Source organism: Dendrobates tinctorius, unplaced genomic scaffold (genome assembly GCF_039654945.1).
Source record: "Dendrobates tinctorius isolate UK_male_01 unplaced genomic scaffold, ASM3965494v1 ptg000158l, whole genome shotgun sequence".
NCBI classification, from domain to species: domain Eukaryota; kingdom Metazoa; phylum Chordata; class Amphibia; order Anura; family Dendrobatidae; genus Dendrobates; species Dendrobates tinctorius.
In genome coordinates this window covers 31,628,132-31,649,241 of record NW_027361825.1, presented here as the reverse complement: position 1 = coordinate 31,649,241, position 21,110 = coordinate 31,628,132, and the positions used below count along the sequence as shown (strand labels likewise).

At 46.7% G+C, this 21,110-nt stretch overlaps 1 protein-coding gene across 1 annotated transcript in view; it reads right to left on the bottom strand.

The window, feature by feature from the left end:
• LOC141052044 (cytochrome P450 2G1-like) overlaps positions 1–990 on the bottom strand; it is a 138,978-nt gene extending 137,988 nt beyond the window's left edge. The window contains exon 1 of the mRNA XM_073549223.1: positions 758–990. Coding sequence (XP_073405324.1) covers positions 758–937 — 180 coding nt within the window. The 5' untranslated portion in view covers positions 938–990. The remainder of the gene's footprint in view (positions 1–757) is intronic.
• Positions 991–21,110: the final 20,120 nt, after the last annotated feature.

The following is a 21,110-nucleotide window of genomic DNA, read 5'->3' as shown; positions in this document are numbered from 1 at the left end:
CCTGTAATATTTTACTTGTCAAGAAAGACATCTAGTCTCTTCTTAAATTTTAGTAGTGAATCACTCATTACAACATCATATGGCAGAGAGTTCCATAGTCTCACTGCTCTTACAGTAAAGAATCCACGTCTGTGAGTATGCTTAAACCTTCTTTCCTCCAGACGTAGAGGATGTCCCCTTGTCCCCGTTTCAGGTCTAAGAGTAAAAAGATCATTAGACAGGTCTTCGTGCTGTCCCCTCATATATTTATACATTAAAATAAGATCACCCTTAAACCTTCATTTTTTCAAACTAAATAACCCCAAGCGTAATAACCTGTCAATACCTAAGTTGACACTGCCTTACAGTGATTAAAGCTAAATTCTCTGCTTAAAGTAATGTAATAATATTGCTACAAATATAAGATTTATGGTAGTCATATGCCTCAAATACAAAATCATCTGTGACTCCCAGTACAGCAGATGTGACTGAAGATCTTACCCAACAGGATAGCAGTATTATTCTTGATATATTGGTATTTGTTATTCTTTTTATAGTGGTATTGGTCTACTATGCTGTATATCCATCTCCAATAGATCCATCTTCAATGGGAACAGATTGATATGTGACTAAGTGGCACCATTGAATAAATGAAGATCTAATACGTGTTCATGCCAGCAGTAATTTCGAGCATCTACCTTAAGGTTATGGTGATTATCACATTACAACCTCACATGACAAACTGTAAAGAAGAACCTGATACTGGGAACAAACTTACCTTTGTTAAGCCTTGAATCATTCCCTCAGTCCGGATCAGGAGAAAGTTGCCCAAAATTGGCAATGGGAGAGGTCCAGGTGGCATCCTTCTTCTCTTCCATAAATGTTTACAGTAAAATAAGGTGAGCATAAAAGTAATGACACCGACCAAGATGGTCAAGGAATTCTGCTGGTCAGCCATGTCTCTGCAATTACCTGCATCTACTTAATGCTCTCTCTCTTTGTCCTGTATGTACTAATATGTTGATACAGGGAGGTAACATTGGATAATCCCCAAATATTGTGTAAAAGTTTCCCAGGGCTGTGCTTTGCAGCTGGCTCTGATTTTGCAGAACTTGCATAACGATTAGTGACGAGCGAGCACTAAAATGTTTCGGGTACTCATTGTTCGGGTCGAGCAATTTGTAATACTCGGGTACTCGACCAGAACAACTAGCCCATTGTAAGTGTATGGGAAACCTGAGCATATTTACCGCGCCCCCCCCAGAGGTCCTTTAGTGTCTAAAAATGTCGGAAACAGTGCTCAAATTACATGAGAACATAATGGGGATCGCCCCTGGAAGCAGTTCTGACTCCTAGGTCACAGCTGTGAACAATGTTGTCAGAGTCTTACGCCATTTTTACAGGTGCACCAAAAAACATACAAAAACGAAACCAAATTGGATTTTCCTGGGAGATATGTTAAGGAACATCCTTTCCAGGGTAATGACTTGTAGATAACGCAAAATAATTAACCCAAAACAAAAATGCTCCTCCACCACTTGGGCTATGTTCACACGCAGCGTTTTTGATGCATTGTTCAACTTTAGCATTGCTTTCAACCAATACAAATGCATTCACTGGGAAATGTCATTGTAACATTTAACAACCTTAGCTGGACATGTGACACATCATCAAACACATCTTGCTTCACTTATGAAGGAGGGACTCTTAAAGTCACAAAGCCTATTTTTATAGGGGCATCAGGCGGCATTAATATTCTTAAAGGGCCATTATTAAACAGTGGGTCTCCTATACTGTTATTGCCTATGCAGTGAGTGGCTGGGCTGCCAAAAATTACGACGCACTCCAATACCCCTTTCACGAGAAGTACAGGAGGGACTTCTGAAAAAATGTTCCCATTATAAGAAAGTGGGTCTCCCATAGTGTTTGCCTATGCATTGAATCCAAGTTACATGCACCCCAATAAGCCTTTGAACCCAAATACAGTATGGCCACATGCAGCCACAGTTCCCAGTATTCATTTGGTACTGCCATACTGTTTGCTTATGCACTGAATGCAAGGCCTGCAATGCACCAAAGTTACATGCACCCCCAATAAGCCTTTGAACACACGTACTGGATGGCCACAGGAAAACAAAGTTCACATTATTCATTTGGTACTGCCATATTGCTTGATTATGCATTGAAAATGACTCCCCCCAGAGGCCGTGGGATACTCGGCGCCGGGCCCGTTAACTTCAATGGGAAATGTCACAGTGGCGGTGACCCGGTCCGTGGCCTCAGGTGGTCATATAAAAGGGGTTGAACTGGATGGGGATAAAGTTTATGTAGTGATTTGTGACGCCACCTGTGGTTTCTGGTCAGATTGACCAGCGCTGTGGTGTTGCTTCTCTGGGACAGATGTTGTGGTGCAGCTGAGATATTGAAGCCCTCCACAGGTAGGGCTGTAGTCCCAGGGCGGTTGAGAAGAGTCAATAGATGGTGATGTGGTGTAGAGTCGAGGATGTAGCACAGCGGGGTGAAAGGCGCAGGAAGAAAGTGGAGGACACACGGGCATGTAGTTCAATGGGCTTTACTCACAGTCTATCTGCAGTTCAGGTGCACGCTTCAGTGCTGCGTCTTCCAGGTGAGGGGTCCAGCCAACTTCGAGATAAGATGAAGTTCACCTTTCCAGCTTTCCCTGTCAGTGTGTTCCTTTCCTGGCCGTCTCCAAACACTACGCTGCTTAAACTCCATCTTCCACTCCAGCGCTTCACAATTATCGTTCTGGGCCCGCAGCTGCGAATCCTGTTCAGACAATGCCTCACCGTTTCTGTGACTCTATATAGCTGCCTTTCCAGTCTCATTAACTGTGGAAGGGGCGATGGTCCATAAAGTAACCAAAGCTGTTGGCTTGCTAGTGGCACCCTGAAGAATGCGATCTAGGCTAGGGGCCATTCCGTTTGCGACCAGTCTGGTTCCTTCCTCCACCCGGCGGTCAGCGTGGAACGAGACCCACGGGATAACTTTCCAACCATGTCTCTGGAAGAACCGATCTTCCCTATGAAGAATCGGCTGTTTTGTCTAAAACGTCTGGCAACTCCGCATTTGTGTCGCCCTCCCAGGGCTGTGGGGTACTCGGTACCGGGCCGGTCTCTCAAAGGGGAATGTTACAGCAGCGGTGACCCGGTCCGTGGCCCTGGGTGCCCATGTAAAAGGGGTTAAGTGATGGAATAAAGTTTATGAGTGAATGATTCGTGACGCCACCTGTGGTGCTCGGCAATGAAGATGTTAAGCCGACGCTGCAGACAGATCCTCTGGGACAGATGGTGTAAGGAAGCAAGGTGTATTAGCTCCCCACAGGTAGAGCTGTAATCACAGGGCAGCGAGGATAGGAGTTGAGGAAGAGGGTGCAGTGTCTGGCACAAGGATGAAGCAGTGCTGACGGGGTTGCAGGAAAAAGGCAAGGACACAACAGGGTGCAGTTTCTTTACCTTTACTTTGCTTGGCAAATGCAGTCCAGGGTCCAGATTACAGATGGCACAGGAGCTGGCTAGCCTGGAAGCAACTTAGGAATCTCTCTATGCAGATGGGTTGTGTAGTCTCCTTCCTAGCGCTTATTTTTAGGTACTTGCAGTACTGTGTTTCACTGAAGTTCCACTTGCTTATTCTCTTTAGAACTCCCTTGTATGGCAGACAGCTGTAGCCTTCCTCTTCTTGCTCACACATCACTGTTGTGCCTCCGAGTCTTATGTGGGAATAGAGCATTTACAGCTTCCTATTCCTCCAATTTCTGTTGCAGGACCATCAGTGTCTGTACAGCCTTGGAGACCGGGCTCCAGATCATGCGCTATAGCTGGGAATGAGCCTGAACTCTGCTCAATCTCCCAGCTCTTCTCCTCCACATCCACACACGTTGCCCTCCTCACACGAACTCCCATTAATTTTTCCCTCCTGGCCCCCAGAGAGTAGCTCCTCCTCCAGTTTTGGTTCAGAGCTCCCTCTGCTGACTTGGAATGGAAACTGTGATGTGTGTTGTGATTAACTGCTAGAGAGATCCTTTATTGCTTCTAAGCATGAAATCACACTCCCTAGGAGGAAGGCAATGCCACTGTGGCGACCATACTCCTGGGGGTGCCACATTCCCCCCTAGAGCGATTCAGTACTCCCAGACTGAAGAAATAACATGTAAACATATAAACAATTATAAATATAACAAGATTTCCAAAAGTGAAAAATACAAAAAAACAAAAAAAGAAAAAACCAAAGCTCAAAAATAGTCTTGATGATTAGTCCAAGCGTCAATGTCCATGGTCCAATTCCTGAGCAAGTTGGTAAACTATTTACAAGTAGAGTTTTGACCACACATAGTCCTGTGGTCCAATTGTCCATCGAAACAAAGTAAAATATCCAAAAAGTCTTACAGAGTCTCTCTCTGTAGGCACAAACCTTGAAACGTTGCATATTTACAGGTTAACATTTACAAAACTTATCTAAATGCGGAACCTTAGGGGTGGAATACCTTGGGTACTACGGACAGACCTACGTAGCACTGGTATGGGAAAGTTGGGTAGTAGCCGTCTGCAAACTCTTAGACTCACTGTGGGCATCACAGATTTACCACTGGCAGGGCGAAGATTCTCTGACTCCACTGCTGGTGTGGCATCCGCTGCCTGAACTTCCTGATTTTCAGAGTTGTCTTGAGTCTCTGCTACTTCAGTTGCAGTAGGCTGGGGAAAGATTAGGACAGGAATTAGGATGGCTTGATCCATTCTTGTCCAGTTTGCAGCAAATTCTCCGAGTACACTGCTGACCTTTTCTTCCTCTTCTATGGGTTGAAGGTTGTTTTGTTCTCCCATCCTTTCCTTTAGCTGGTAAGGGCAAAGTTTCAGATGATCCCTCGATACTGCTGATGATATTTCTCCTCCATCCTTACTGATAAGGCACACTTTGGTATTGTTGAAGTTTGTTGGTAAGACGGTGTAGGGTTCAGTTTCCCATTGGTCATCCAATTTATGCATCCTCCTTTTCCTTTTTAGGACTTGTTCTCCTGGTGACAAGGGAACTGCAGGTGCATGTTGATTGTAGTTCTTTTCCTGCTTTTGTCTTGCCTGAGCTAGACTTTTTTCTACACACTCTTGTACTCTTCGATATTGCTGCTGCCACTCTGTATTCCAGTCAGCATCTGGTGATGTCACCTCTGGTGTAAGGACACCCATATCCAAATCAATAGGCAACTTGCCAGGCCTCGCTCTCATTAGGTAGGCTGGAGTGCAGTTGGTGGAATTCACAGGAATGTGATTGTGGAGGTTGACCAGATCTGGCAACTTCTCTGGCCACAGATTCCTCTCTTCCAAAGGCAAGGTCTTCAGTAGGTCGATCACCACCTGATTCATCTTTTCACACATGCCATTGGTCTGTGGATGGTACGGTGTTGTCCTGATCTTCTTGCAACCGTACAAGTTACAGATTTCCTGGAACACTTCTGCCTCAAATGCTGGACCTTGATCTGTAAGCACTCGCTCGGGATATCCGTGGGGTCGACAAAAGTGCTGTTGGAATGCTCAGGCTGCTGTCCTGGCTGTTTGATCCTTGACAGGCACGACTACCAGGAATCTCGAGTAGTGGTCAACGATGGTAAGAGCATAAATGTAGCCTGAACGGCTTGGAACCAGCTTCACATGGTCCAGGGCTACCAACTCAAGGGGTTGTTTGGTTATTATTGGCTGCAAAGGAGCTCGCTGGCTGTTACGGTCCTTTCTGCGCAGGTTGCATTATCCACACTCCCGGCACCAATTTTCAATGGCCTTCCTCATACCAGCCCAGTAGAATCTCTCACGGAGCAAGGCTTCCAACTTCTTCCATCCAAAGTGTCCAGCTCCATTGTGATAGGCTTCCAAGACCATTGATGCCTCCCTCTTTGGGACTACCACTTGCCAGACCAACTCATGAGTGCGGGCATTGATACTCCTCATAAATGAACAGCCTGCCTCTTTCCTTCCACAACTGCTGGGTTTCTTCAGGAGCATCTGGATCAGGGCGTGAGTCAGCTTGTGACAGTAGCTCCTTTACCAAGCGGACGGCGGGGTCGCTATCCTGCGTTTCTGCCCAGTCATGATGAGGCAATGGATTTAGGGTGGCATCTTTCATGATAGACCGTGTTTCTCACTTCTTGGGCACGTTGGGCCGCAACTGGCCGGTGGAAGACAGGTAACTCTATTTCTTCGAGTGCCTCAGGGTCTTCTCCTGCATCTGGCAGATTAGGCATTCTGGACAGCGTATCAGCATTGGCATTCTTGTGCCCCACTTGGTACTTGATGGTGAATTCATAGTTAGACAGCCGGGCCATCCATCGCTGCTCCAGTGCACCTAGTTTGTCAGTTTCCAAGTGAGTCAATGGGTTGTTGTCCGTGAAGATGGTAAACTTGGCTGAAGCTAGGTAATGCTTGAATCGTTCAGTCACAGCCCAGACTATACCATGAAAGAAAGTTTTAAGACAATAGTGCTAATACTATCTCAATATACATGTTATAAATAATTTTACGCACAATGGACAATTTAGAAGGACAATTCGGAAAACGGACAAATTCAAACTACGAAGAACCGAACTAATGTCCAATATTAAAAAGTATTTTATTCAAATAATTAAAACATATACAAAAATATATAAACAAAAAAAGGGGGGGGTAAGATCACAAATACCAATGAAGAAAGGGAAATACAGAAAACCAATAAGGCACAGATAAGTTGCACATAAAAATATATATTATTCTGTATAGTCATAAATAAATATCCATAATAAAGTGCAAGTGCAAAAAATGTGCAAAATAAATAAATAAAGATTAGATACCACTGTACAGGATTTAAATATATATCATCATGAAGTTGCTACCAAAATATACATAAAGTGACAATGCACATAATAGGCATCAAAAGGAACATGTAATGCGAATTTAAGTAAGATTATATCAAAAACCTCTATGAAAGTCAATATAGTGAAAATTAATGCACAATAGCAATAATAGAGGTAAATACAAATGTCAAAAAAATATCCAAAAAATATATATATGGACATTAATGCAGACCAGTGCCAATGTAGAAGGACTTAATATACAATTCCTCAATATGCACTTGTATGCTACAAAAAATATATATAGATATTAATGCAGACCAGTGCCAATGTAGAAGGGCTTAATATACAATTCCTCAATATGCACTTGTATGCTACAAATCAGTGCCTCTATAGTGGGAGTTAATCAACTCCACCTCCATATGCACCAATGTACTGCAGACTAAATAGCCATGCCATATTATGCATACATCTATCACAAACGCATGTTCACAATTCCTCAATATGCACCTGTGTGCTACAAATCAGTGCCTCTATAGTGGGACTTAATCAACTCCACCTCCATACACACCTATGTACTGCAGACTAAATAGCCTTGCCATATCATACACACATCTATCACAAACGCATATTCACATGAAAGGTTGGATAAATAGCTAATATCTGTTAGTGCCAGGTTCCCAGTAAACGCCCGACCCCCCTTGATGGTGAATTCATAGTTAGACAGCCGAGCCATCCATCGCTGCTCCAGTGCACCTAACTTGGCAGTTTCCAAGTGAGTCAAGGGGTTGTTGTCCATGAAGATGGTAAACTTGGCTGAAGCTAGGTAATGCTTGAATCGTTCAGTCACAGCCCAGACTATGGCGAGGAACTCCAGTTTGAAGGAACTGTAGTTGTCAGGGTTCCTTTCAGTGGGACGAAGCTTCCTGCTGGCGTAGGAGATCACTCTTTCTTTGCCATTCTGTACCTGTGACAGTACTGGTCCCAGTCCCACGTTGCTGGCATCAGTATACATAACAAATGGTTGGTCATAATCTGGGTAGGCCAGAACTTCATCTCCTGTGAGAGCCATCTTCAGTCGAGTGAAGGACCTCTCCATTTCCTCATTTCAATCAAATGTAGGACTCTTCTTCCTGGCTTTCTTCGGCTGGCCCACCAGAAGATTTTGCATAGGGGTGGCTATATCAGTGAAGCCTCTGATGAACCTTCGGTAGTAGCCTACCAACCAGAGGCATTGACGTACCTCATGGAGGTTGCTGGGCTTCTGCCAGTCCCGGATGACAGTGATTTAGTCAGGATCCGGTGCCACACCTTCTGCACTCACTACATGACCGAGGTACTTTGGATGGCTTCACTTTCAGGCCAAAGTTTGACAAGGTTTCAAACACCTCAGCCAGGTGCTTCAGATGGTCTTCATAAGTCTTGGAGAAAACAATGACATCATCAAGGTACAACAGGACTGTCTCAAAGTTCTTGTGTCCAAGACAGCACTCCATTAGCTGTTGAAATGTCCCTGGGGCGGTGCAGAGCCCGAATGGCATGTAGTTGAACTCGCAGAGACCCATTTTGGTGGTAAACACTGTTTTCTCCTTGTCTGCCTCTGCCACGGGAACCAGCCAATACCCACTAGTGAGATCTAAGGTGGAAAAATAGTTAACAGTTTTAAGTGCGGCTAATGACTCCTCAATTCTGGGTAATGGGTAGGCATCCTTATGTGTAATGCTGTTAATTTTTTTGGTAATCAACACACATTCTCATGGTACCTTCTTTCTTTTTCACAAAGACTATTGGAGCTGCCCAGGGGCTACAACTGACTCTGATCACCCCAGCCTCCTTCATTTCCCGCAACATACTTTTGGCACATTCGTATTGTGTTGGGGGTATAGGCCGGTACTTTTCTTTAATGAGGGGATGATCTCCAGTGGGGATATGGTGTTGAACCCCTTTTGCCTTCCCAAAGTCTAGGGGGTGTTTACTGAATACCCGCTCATACTCCTGAGTCACTCGGTAAACTCCACTCTTTTGGTATAAAGGGGTGGAGTCAGTTCCCACATGCAGCTGCTGACACCATTCCTCCAGTTGCTTTACAGAGCCATTGTCCTCCACCTGGTCGGATGAGACTAAGGGCTCTGCTGCCTGTATGGCGTTGTTGCTGACAGTAAGCAGCTTAGCAACTGTGGCATACCGAGGTATTATGGCCTCTTCTTCCCCACAATTCAAGAGGCGTTCAGGTACTCTCCCTTTTGCGGACATCAACTACCCCTCTGTCTGTCAGGACAGTGGGCCGGCTATCAGAGTACACTGGCTCTACCAATGCTTGGTAATCTTTTCCTCTGAGGCCTATGACTGCCCGACACCAAATCAACATTTCACATCTGGGGGGTATCGCAATAGGGAAAGAATTACTCACTCTGACGCTGCCAATTTCTCTGCCAGACAGTTCTACCTGCTGTCTTTGCATCAGGGCCTTGATCTCCTTCTGCAGGATTCGTTGTTCACTGGAACCAGCAGTCTCGGCTACCTGTTGCAACAAAACAATAACCTTGGAAAGACAATTTTCAATCACATTAGTACCTAAGGTCATCATTGGGTTACATTCTCGTCGATCAGTGTCTACAACTATCAGACCATGAGATTTTAGCTCTACTCGCCCCACTTTAATAGTAATCTCTTTACATCCTACTTGCGGCAAGGACTGACCATTGCTGGCAACTACTGTCAGTTCATCACTTGGGCCACGGGTAAGTTCAGAGTCAGCCCAATATCGCTTGTAAAGTATATATGGCATAGTTGTTACCTGAGAGCCAGTGTCCAGCAAAGCGTTCATGGGGATGCCATCAATCACCACTGGGAGGATCGGTCGCTTTCCAACATACTTGGCTCGCCAGTTCTTTGGGCCTTGTGGTCCTACTCCTGGGGGTTGGCCCTCTGTCCCAGGGGTTGCTCGTTTAAATAACAGAATCTTGCGATGTGGCCTGCCTTGCAGCAGCGACGACAGATAGGACGTCCGTCCAGGTCATAGCGATCGTTGTCTCTCTCTTGGCTTCTTCCGTAGCCATGGGACATCCTCTGGACTGGAGGCCAGCTGGATCTTCTCCTTTGAGAACACCTGCAAGGACTGCACAGTTTCAGCAAGTGCAGCCATATTTTTGGTCAAATCCTGGACCTGAAGGCGCAGTTCGTCCGATAGGTCTTTGTCCAGAGTCTGTGCATCAGCCTCCACAGGGCTGAGAGGGAAAGATGCTGCTTCTTGATGGTATGTGATCGATGGGTGCCTAGGGGGCACTGGGCGGCTGACAGTTGGTTCATGCAGCACCCGAATAGCCCTGTCCTTGATGTCTGCAAAGTCTTGGTCAGGATTTTGTAGGGCTATGATGCGCAGCTGGGTTCTGTGAGTACTGGATAGGAGTCTCTCAATAAATTGCTCCTTTGACAGTCTGTCTCCATTTTTCACACTGTCTGGGTCAATCTGCTTTATGGCTCGCAGCACCTCCTGCAGGTTAAGTGCATAGTCCCGTATACTGTCCTGCACTCTCTGCTTACACCCAAAGAATCTCATCTTTATTTCAGCTGCAGTGCGGGTGTCAAAGGTGCTTTTTAGCTTGGCCAGAATCTTTTTAACAGTCTCTTTATCAGTGTCCTGCCAGGCTTTTACCTCCCTCTGTACAGTCTCTCTTTGAATTCACTCAGGGTATGTGACTCACCTGAGTACTGAGGTAGCCAGGCCGCTCCCGGTATATAGGGCATGGACAGCGGCACTATGGGGACAGCGGCACTATGGGGACGGCTGCGGTGGGCGCTGATTCTTGCGGTGCCGTGGAGGCAGCGCTGGCTGCTGGATTCAGCAGCGCTACGGGAGCCACAGCTGCGCTGGGCCCTGCATCTTGTTGCGCTGTGGGGTTTGCAGTGGTGTCCGCCTCTGCATCTGCTCTTTCTTCAGACATTCTCTTCCCCCCTAGTTAACATTGGCCAGGCCCTGGGTGGCGCTGGCTTACCGGTTACCGCTCCACCGGCTGGATGATCGGAGGACGCCGGGGCTGCAGGCCTCGGCTTCTCACTTCTCGCACGCTGACCTCTTCCCGTGCGGCGCTTCACTTTTTTGCGCTCTTCGGCTGGCTCCGCCCATGACTTCCTGCCCCTTTGGTTTCCCGCACGCTCCAAGCAGCGGGGTAATGGCGGCGAAGGCACCGACAGTCTGTGGCACAAAACACAGTCTCTGGCACACAGGACCCATGGACACCGGGCTCCGTTTATCCTGTTCGTGACGCCAAAATGGGTCGCCCTCCCAGGGCTGTGGGGTACTCGGTACCAGGCCGGTCTCTCAAAGGGGAATGTCACAGCAGTGGTGACCCGGTCCGTCACCCTGGGTGCCCATGTAAAAGGGGTTAAGTGATGGAATAAAGTTTATGAGTGAATGATTCGTGACGCCACCTGTTGTGCTCGGCAATGAAGATGTTAAGCAGATGCTGCAGACAGATCCTCTGGGACAGATGGTGTAAGGCAGCAAGGTGTATTAGCTCCCCACAGATAGAGCTGTAATACCAGGGCAGCGAGGATAGGTGTTGAGGAAGAGGGTGCAGTGTCTGTCACAGGGATTAAGCAGTGCTGACAGGGTTGCAGGAAAAAGGCAAGGACACAACAGGGTGCAGTTTCTTTATCTTTACTTTGCTTGGCAAATGCAGTCCAGGGTCCAGATTACAGATGGCACAGGAGCTGGATAGCCTGGAAGCAACTTAGGAATCTCTCTATGCAGATGGGTTGTGTAGTCTCCTTCCTAGCGCTTATTTTTAGGTACTTGCAGTACTGTGTTACACTGAAATTCCACTTGCTTATTCTCTTTAGAACTCCCTCGCATGGCAGACAGCTGTAGCCTTCCTATTCTGGCTCACACGTCGCTGTTGTGCCTCCGAGTCTTATGTGGGAATAGAGCATTTACAGCTTCCTATTCCTCCGGTTTCCGATGCAGGACCATCAGTGTCCGTACAGCCTTGGAGACCGGGCTCAAGATCATGCGCTATAGCTGGGAATGAGCCTGAACTCTCTGCTCAATCTCCCAGCTCTTCTCCTCCATGTCCACACACATTGCCCTCCTCACACGAACTCATACTAATTTTTCCCTCCTGGCCCCCAGAGAGTAGCTCTTCCCCCAGTTTTGGTTCAGAGCTCCCTCTGCTGACCTGGAATGGAAACTGTGTTGTGTGTTGTGATTAACTGCTAGAGAGATCCTTTATTGCTTCTAAGCATGACATCACACTCCCTAGGAGGAAGGCAATGCCACTGTGGCGACCATATTCCTGGGAGCACCACACATTCAAGCCAGGAGCTGCTCCAGACATTTCCTTCACCTTCCCTCTCTCTGAGGGGACTCAACCTACTACAGCCTAAGATTCTCCCTCCTAAACTACGCTCCCCCCACCTCCCAGCACGCTTCGTGTTCCAAGCAGGGAGCCATAAAGAGTGATCTGCTATGCTACTGGTGTGTGTGGGTGTGTGGGATGTGAGTAATAATAATAATTATAATAATATTTATTTATATAGCGCCAACATATTCCGCAGCACTTTACAGTTTAACAGTTTCAAAACACAAGTCATAAGTAACAACGTTAACAATACAATAATTAAAGCAAAATAAGACGACCCTGCTCATGAGAGCTTACAATCTACAATGAGGTTGGGGAGATACAAAGTACAGGTGTGTATTTACAGTGATGTATTTACAATGATGGTCCAGCCATCTTGAGGGAGTGAGGGATGGATGGAGATAGTGAATGGGCTACTCATGCACACTTACACATAAAATGATTTTGATTAGTGAACGTGATAGGCTGCTCTGAACAAATGTGTTTTAAGGGAGCGCCTAAAACTATGCAAATTGTGGATAGTCCTAATTTCTTGGGGTAGAGCATTCCATAAGATTGGCGCAGGGCGGGAGAAGTCTTGGAGTGGGAGGTACGGATTAGTGCAGAGGTTTGCAGAGCGCAGCGGTTGGTTAGGCCGATAGACAGAAATGAGGGAGGAGATGTAGGGGGGTGCTGCACTGTGGAGAACTTTGTGGGTGTGGGTGAGAACAAGTACTTTGAATTGGATCCTATAGTGAATGGGCAGCCAATGTAAGGCCTGGCAAAGAGCAAACGCGTCCGAGTACCGATTAGCCAGATTGATGACCCTGGCTGCTGCATTAAGTATGGACTGGAGAGGGGATAGTCGAGTAACGGGGAGGCCAATTAATAGAGCGTTGCAGTAATCCAGGCGGGAGTGGATCAGTGCTACATTGAGTGTTTTTGTTGTTTCCATGGAGAGAAATGGGCGGATTCTAGAGATGTTCTTTAGGTGTAAGCGGCAAGAGATTGTATATGGGATGTGAAGAAGAGATTGGTGTCAAACATAACACCCAGACAGCGCACCTGCTGCTGGGGTGTTATTATAGTGCCACCCACGGAGAGGGAAATGTCAGATTTAGAGAGGTTAGTAGACAGCGGGAGCAGAAGAAGTTCAGTTTTGGAGAGGTTGAGTTTCAGATAGAGAGCAGACATGATGTTGGAGACTGTGGACAGACAGTCACTGGCGTTCTGTAGTACAGTGGGGGTAAGTTCGGCGAATGACGTATATAGTTGTGTGTCATCAGCATAAAGATGGTACTGAAAGCCAAATCTGCTGATAGTCTGTCCAATTGGGGCCGTGTAGAGAGAGAAGAGAAGGGGGCCAAGTACTGAGCCCTGAGGTACCCCGACAGCGAGAGGAAGAGGAGATGACGTGGAGCCAGAGAACAAAACACTGAAGGAGTGGTCAGAAAGATAGGAAGAGAACCAGGAGAGAGCAGTGCCCTTCATGCTTAGTGACTGGAGCCTAGAGAGTAGGAGATGGTGGTCAACAGTGTCGTAAGCTGCAGATAGGTCAAGAAGAATGAGCAGAGAGTGGTCACCATTACGTTTTGCTGTCAGAAGGTCATTGGTCACTTTGATGAGGGCAGTTTTAGTCAAATGTAGGGGGCGGAGGCCGGACTGTGAAGGGTCTAGGAGGGAGTGAGTGGAGAGGTAACGGGTAAGGCGGGAGTAAACTAGGCGCTCCAAAAGTTTAGAGATGAAGGGGAGATTGGAGACTGGTCTGTAGTTGTTTGTGCAGGATGGATCGAGAGTGGGTTTCTTTAGTAATGGAGTAACGATGGCGTGTTTGAAGGAGGATGGGAAAATGCCCGAGGAGAGGGAGAGATTAAAGATGTGACAACTGGAGAGAGAGACTGGAAGAGATGTGAGGGAATGGGGTTGGTAGTGCATGTGGTCGGACGAGATGAAGAGAGGAGTCTGGAGACTTCTTCTGTGATGGGATCAAATGTGGAAAGTGAGCCAGGGGAGATGCAGGAAGGGATGGGAGTCACAGCACTTGGTGGTTGGGAGCAGATTTCCTGATTGATATTATCTATTTTTTCTGTAAAGTGGTCATCAGCACAAATGTCTGTGATAGGGGCTTGTGCTTTTGGCCTGAGGAGGGAGTGAAAGGTGTCAAAAAGTTTCTTGGGGTTGTTGGCTAGTGAGGAGATCAGGGTGGTGAAGTAGGTCTGTTTGGCGAAGTGAAGGGCAGCGTTATAGGTTCTTAACATGAAATTGAAGTGGATGAAGTCTTCTGGCGTGCGGGTTTTTCTCCATAGGCGTTCAGCACGCCAAGTGCTTCGCTGGAGAAGTTGAGTTTGCGGTGTGAGCCAGGGCTGTTTTATTCTGTTTTATTCTGTCAAGGGTGCTTCTAAGGCTGGTTTCACACTTGCATTTTCTTGCGCTGTTTTTTAGCGCAAAAAAAGCATGCTTTTTTTACCCTAAGAGGTGTCATTGTAGTGATGAACAGCCACATCAGGAAAAAGAGGAGATTGGGGACAGTGATGAGTGTAGGGAGTCTGAAAGTGTCTGAGGGTTAATGGCTTGTAGATTTCAGATTGTGTGGTAGGTAGGAGTAAGCTGGGATGTGGTGAATGTTGATGGCAAGGGAGCACAGGAGAATAGAAATAAAGCACATGGCTAAAAGGGAATGCAAAGTGTGGGTTACCTGATTCCCGCCCTGATTAACTGTCATGGATAACTGTCGTTTTCTTGATGCTTAGCTTCTGTGATGATTTGCTTATGGGATGCCTGCGTTATGGGATGTGAGTGTTGGAATCTGGTCGGGTGCACCCACCTTAGCTGGTCTTGAAATACCACACCTCTGGGTGAGGTGCAGTACCTCTGTGGCGACTGGACCCTCAGGGGCACCACAAATGCAAGGCCTGCCCTGCACCAAAATCACACGCACCCCAATAAGCCTTTGAAATCACGTACTAGATGGCCACATGCAACCATAGTTCCCCCCCAGTATTCATTTGGTACTCCCATACTGTTTGCTTATGCAAAGTAACACGCACCCCAATAACCCTTTCAACAGATTTACTTGAGGGCCTCAAAAATGTTCCCATTAGAAGAAAGTGTGTCTCCCATACAGTTTGACTATGCAGTAAATTGCAGTGTTAAGCCTGAAGAACCTGTATTTTTGAATTGAAGTGGTGAGTCTGAAGAACCTGTAGTGGAGAATTGCAGTGTTGAGGCTAAAGAGTACCTAGTAGAAATGAGCGACTTTGCCTTTTTTAGGGTCGAGTCAGGTTTCATGAAACCCGACTTTCTCAAAAGTCGGGTCGAACGAAATCGGCCGATTATCGTGTAAAGTCGAAGGCCGACTGAAACACGAAACCCAATGCAAGACAATGGGGAAGCAAAGTCGGCAGGGAGTGGAGGACATTAAACACACCTACAGTGCCCATTTGAATGGCAAAAACATCAATTTTTATTACTTAAGCTTGTCAACCTTAATTTACTTCATAATAATAGTTACACACTGAAAACTGGGGGTTATTTGGCTAAAGTTGAGGAGGGGGTAGGGCTGGCTCCAGGTTTTCAAGTGCCCTGGGCCAAAGAGCGCCCCTTTAACACATACCACAACTCATGATGCAACAATACGGCAGAGAAATAGCGGTATAGTTCAATGAAAAATACTTCACTTTTTACATCTCATGACTGATATCGATTTTAAATTCTCCAATAGATCCAAAAACGGACAGTATATAACTCCATACAGTATTATGGGCACCGCATAGTGCGCTATACAGAGTAATGAGGCCCATATATTTCTCCATACAGAATCATTGGTCCCATATAATGTTTGAAACAGTATATGATGAGCTCCACATAATGCTACAGTATATGTTGGTCCCCATGGATGAAGCTCTACTGTCTTATGGGCCCAAATAATGCTCCATAGTTAAAGGGCCCCATTTCTAATGCTCTAGTGTATAATGGGCCCTGTAAATGCTGCTCCAGTGTCTGATGTCCACCTTTGGAATGCTCCAGTGTATGGTGAGCCCCATATATCATTCTCCAGAGTATAGTGCTCCCCAGAAATTGCTGTCCCAACATTGAAAACAATTAAATAAGTCTCCTCGCTAGGGAATCCCTGTACTAGTCTGGACTCCTCGTTGTCCCCATCTTCCATCTCACTGCACTTGGCTGTTTAGGCAGAGGGTGTACAGACGTGATGTCATTGTGCTCTCTGATCAGAATATCACTGTCAGGACACGCGGAAGACGTCATGGCGGTGGAGCAGGGAGAGGTAAGTATTTCAACTTTGCAAGTGCTGTGATCCAGAGCAAGCAGGGGGGGCCCACTCGTTGGCGAGGTCACTGGCACAGGGCCCCTCATAGTACGGAGGTGTGTGGCGGTGTGTCTGACGGCGGGTGGGAGGTGTCTCACGGCGGGTGGGCCCTCCCACCGGCAGAGACACTTTTGTGTACTATGAGGGGCCCTGTGCCAGTGCCGTCGCCCATGAGTATGCCCCCCACCTGCTCAAGGAACCTGCACTTACATCTGCACCTTCCTCTTTGTCACCGTGTAAGTTGGTATAGTATGCGTGAAGGGGAACCTGAGTTTCCTCAGGGTCAGATTCTGGCTGTGTAGAGTGTGAGGGGAATGTAGTGGTCTGGGTCAGTGTACCAGCAGAATAATCTAGCAGTGGCTGGGCATCAGTGCACTTGTGGCGTCCCCAGGAGTACGGTCGCCACAGTGGCATTACCTTCCTCCTAGGGAGTGTGATGTCATGCTTGGGAGCAACGAAGGATCTCTCTAGCAGTTCAACCAACACACAACACATTTCCCACTCCAGGCCAGCAGGGAGACCTCTGAACCTGACTGCTGAGGAGCTGCTTTCTGTGGTCGGGAGGAGGTAAGTTAGGGCACTCTGTGCAGGGAAGGGGAAGTGTGTGGACGTGAGAACGGGAGCTGGAGGATGAGCAGAGATAAGGCGCACTCCTAGCTGGAGCGCATGGTCTGGATTCCGGTCTCCGAGTTTGTAGGGACACTGACGTTCCTGCAGCAGAAACCGGAGGAAGTAGCAGCTGTAAATGCTCTGTACCCAACTAAGGCTTGGAGGCCCCAGCATTGACGTGTGGGAGCCAGAAGGAAAAGGCTACGGCTGCCTGCCATACGAGAAAGTTCCAAAAGAGAGTCAACAGGGGGAACTTCATTGAACTCAGCACTGCGAGTACCTCAGATAAGCGCTAGAACGGAGGCCACACTACCTATCTGCAGAGAGAGAATTTGAAATTGGCTTCCAGGCTGACCAACTCTTTCTCCATCTGTACTCTGGGTCCTGGATAGCACTTACCAAGTACAGGTAAAGGAACTGCACGACTGTGTCTGTCATCTTTCTCCTGCGCCTGGCGCACGGCTCTGCTACATCATGCACTGCACACCATCTACCAACTCTTTCATCTGCCCTGCGACTACGGCACTACCTGTGCAGGGCTTCTACATCTTAGCTGCACCACAACATCTGTCCCGGAGAAGCGTCACTGCAGCGCTGGTCAATCTAATCAGAAACCACAGGTGGCGTCACGTATCATTCACCTATAAACGTAATTCACCCCTTTGCATGGATGCCCAGGGCCACAGAACGGGTCACCACCACCGTGATACATCCCTGTGAGACACCGGCCCGATACCGATTAACCCCACTGCCCGGGCTGGCCACCCACACTCCATGTCAGATTCATCTTGGACTTTGGAATTCACGATTTGACTTGATAACCCAGGCATGGTATGATAGAAAGAGCTACATGGACTAGTGTGAAGTGTGGCCTGCTGCATCATTCACTTTTGGTGGGGGTGAAGGACACAAGGAAAGGGGTTCTTCCTGACCAGGAGCCAGCACTTGATGACTCAATGCTTGCATTTTTTGAAACTTCAGAAGAGGAGGGCATATTTGCTGGAGTCTGTTTCGGGAATGTAAGCCAAAATCAGTTCATCATGCTCCGCCTAAAAGCGGTTAACCTACTCCCAGAAAAGGTAGCCTTCCAGGCGTTCCGGAGCCAGACCATGACGCAGGCTCATCACCTCCTGCCTTAGCTGTTATTGTGCTTTTGCCACTACCAGCAGATGCACCACCACCATCAGCACCAGCTGGCCCCCCCCACGCCCACATCCGCAGCCTCTTCCACCAAACTTCAAAATTTTGCAGAAAATAGACCCAAAATAACATCAGATATATGGCACTGTATCAGAAGCGTACAGCTCTATTCAGTCAAAGGATAATTGTCAATCTCCCTATATATTCCATTAGTCACACAGAGACGCTCACAGGCTCAGTATGGATTAGACAAGAATATAAAAATTAGACAAAGTGTACAGTATCATCAGATAGCAGGTATATACAGTATAGTTTAAACATTCTAAATCTCCGTAGATATTTGAGGAGGCACACACAGACACTCTCAGGCTCAGAATTGGATTTTAACACATTCTAAAAAGCCGTAAAACTGTAATGGATCTCAAGAGTACAGCTGTACACAATGCAGGTGTCATTGTTGTCAATCTCAGTATTTATTTCCATAGTCAGAAAATAACTCTCACTTAGTCAGTTTGGATTAGACCAGAATATAACAAGCAGTAAATGGGTAATGTAGCACAAGCGTAGAGCTGTATACAGTGTTGGGGTAATTTTTAAATGTACATCTAAATTGCAGGAGTAACCCATAGACACTCACATGCTTCGGATGGATCACACCACAATATAACAAGAAGATCCGCATGAAATAATCACACATGTGGGACAATGTTACAGGTGTCAATGATACACTTAGAGTGTTGGTTGGAGGAGGACTACCTGGCAGAAAGGGTACAGTATCACCAGATACCAGGTATATAAAGCATACTTTAAACATTAACAATGTACGTCTATATATCAGGAGTAGTGTTGAGCCACCCAGCTAGTGTTTTGGTTCATCACACAGGAGTAGAGTTGAGCGATACCAGCCGATACTTGAAAATATCGGATCGGAATGGATCGGCCGATCTTAAAAAAAAGTATCGGTATCGCCGATTCCGATACCGGGGACCAATGCAAGTCAATGGGGCCAAAATATCGGAATTAAAAAAAACCCTTTCTTTCCTTGTAGGTTAATTCTACATGAAGAAAAACAACTAAGAATAATGTAGAATGTATTGTGGGAGGTGGAGGAGACATTAAAGCCATAGAGGTTTAGCCCAATCAAATGGAATAGCAGGAATTAAACTTTTTTTTTAAAGATGTTAGGAGTTACAAAGATATTGACTATGTTAGCCTCATTTATATTTTGCCAGACATGTATGTCTTCTTCTTCTTTCTTCTTTCTTCTTCTTCTTCTTCTACTTCCTTTTTTTACATTCTTCTTCTTCTTCTTCTACTTCCTTTTTTTACATTCTTCTTCTTCTTCTTCTACTTCCTTTTTTTACATTCTTCTTCTTCTACTTCCTTTTTTTACATTCTTCTTCTTCTTCTTCTACTTCCTTTTTTTACATTCTTCTTCTTCCTTTTTTTACATTCTTCTTCTTCTTCTTCTACTTCCTTTTTTTACATTCTTCTTCTTATTCCTTTTTTTACATTCTTCTTCTTCTTCTACTTCCTTTTTTTACCTTCTTCTTCTTCTTCTTCTTCTTCTTCTTCTTCTTCTTCTTCCTTTTCTTACATTCTTCATATTCTTCTTATTCAACAATTATTATTCTACATATTCAGCTTCTTCATCTTCTTCCTATTCTTCTTCATCATATTCTTGTTTGTGTCAGGCATTCCTGTAGTTGTTATCTAGAAAAGTTAGAAGTTTACACCTTCCGTTCTGCCTGTCACAAAAGATTTACAACAGGATTTGTCCGCGTTCAGTTTGGCCTGCAGCAGCAGGCCTTTTCCAGGGGCACCACGAGGAGGAACGGACTCACCCCCATACACTGCTTAGTCTTCTTCTGCTTATAAATAAGATAATATCATTTGCTCAGAGTATTAGTCTTATGCTTAATGTTCTTCTGCTTTGTTTTTTTTATGCTTCTTTGTCTTCTCTCTCTTGTTGTTCTGCATCTTGGTGGTTGTCTTCCTGTTCTTTGTCCTCTTGAACCAGCTGACGGTACTGGCACCCGGAGGGGCAGCAGAAGGAACAAGAGCCAATGGCACTACCGAGGACCAGCTGACGGTGCTGGAACCCGGTTACTAAGCAGGAGGTACCTGTGCTACAAAGCACTACCAAGGACCAGCAGACGTTGCCGGAACTCGGATACCGAGATGGAGGCACCTAGGCCAAAGGCTCTGACGAGAACCAGCTGACGGTGCTGGAACCCGGAGGGGTAGCATAAGCTGCAAGAGCAAATGGAAATAGCGAGGACCAGCTGACAGTGCTGGCACCCGGAGGGGCAGCAGAAGGAATAAGAGCCAATGGCACAACCGAGGACCAGCTGACGGTGCTGGAACCCGGTTACTAAGCAGGAGGTACCTGTGCTACAAAGCACTACCAAGGACCAGCAGACGTTGCCGGAACTCGGATACCGAGATGGAGGCACCTAGGCCAAAGGCTCTGACGAGAACCAGCTGACGGTGCTGGAACCCGAAGGGGTAGCATAAGCTGCAAGAGCAAATGGAAATAGCGAGGACCAGCTGACAGTGCTGGCACCCGGAGGGGCAGCAGAAGGAATAAGAGCCAATGGCACAACCGAGGACCAGCTGACGGTGCTGGAACCCGGTTACTAAGCAGGAGGTACCTGTGCTACAAAGCACTACCAAGGACCAGCAGACGTTGCCGGAACTCGGATACCGAGATGGAGGCACCTAGGCCAAAGGCTCTGATGAGAACCAGCTGACGGTGCTGGAACCCGGAGGGGTATCAGAAGTTACCCCTGAAAAGCAAAGTTGGCATGCCGCAAGCTGGCCGCAGTTACCGAATCACACAGTCCTACAGGGGGTGCTTGTCCTACTGGCACTATGGAACAAACCT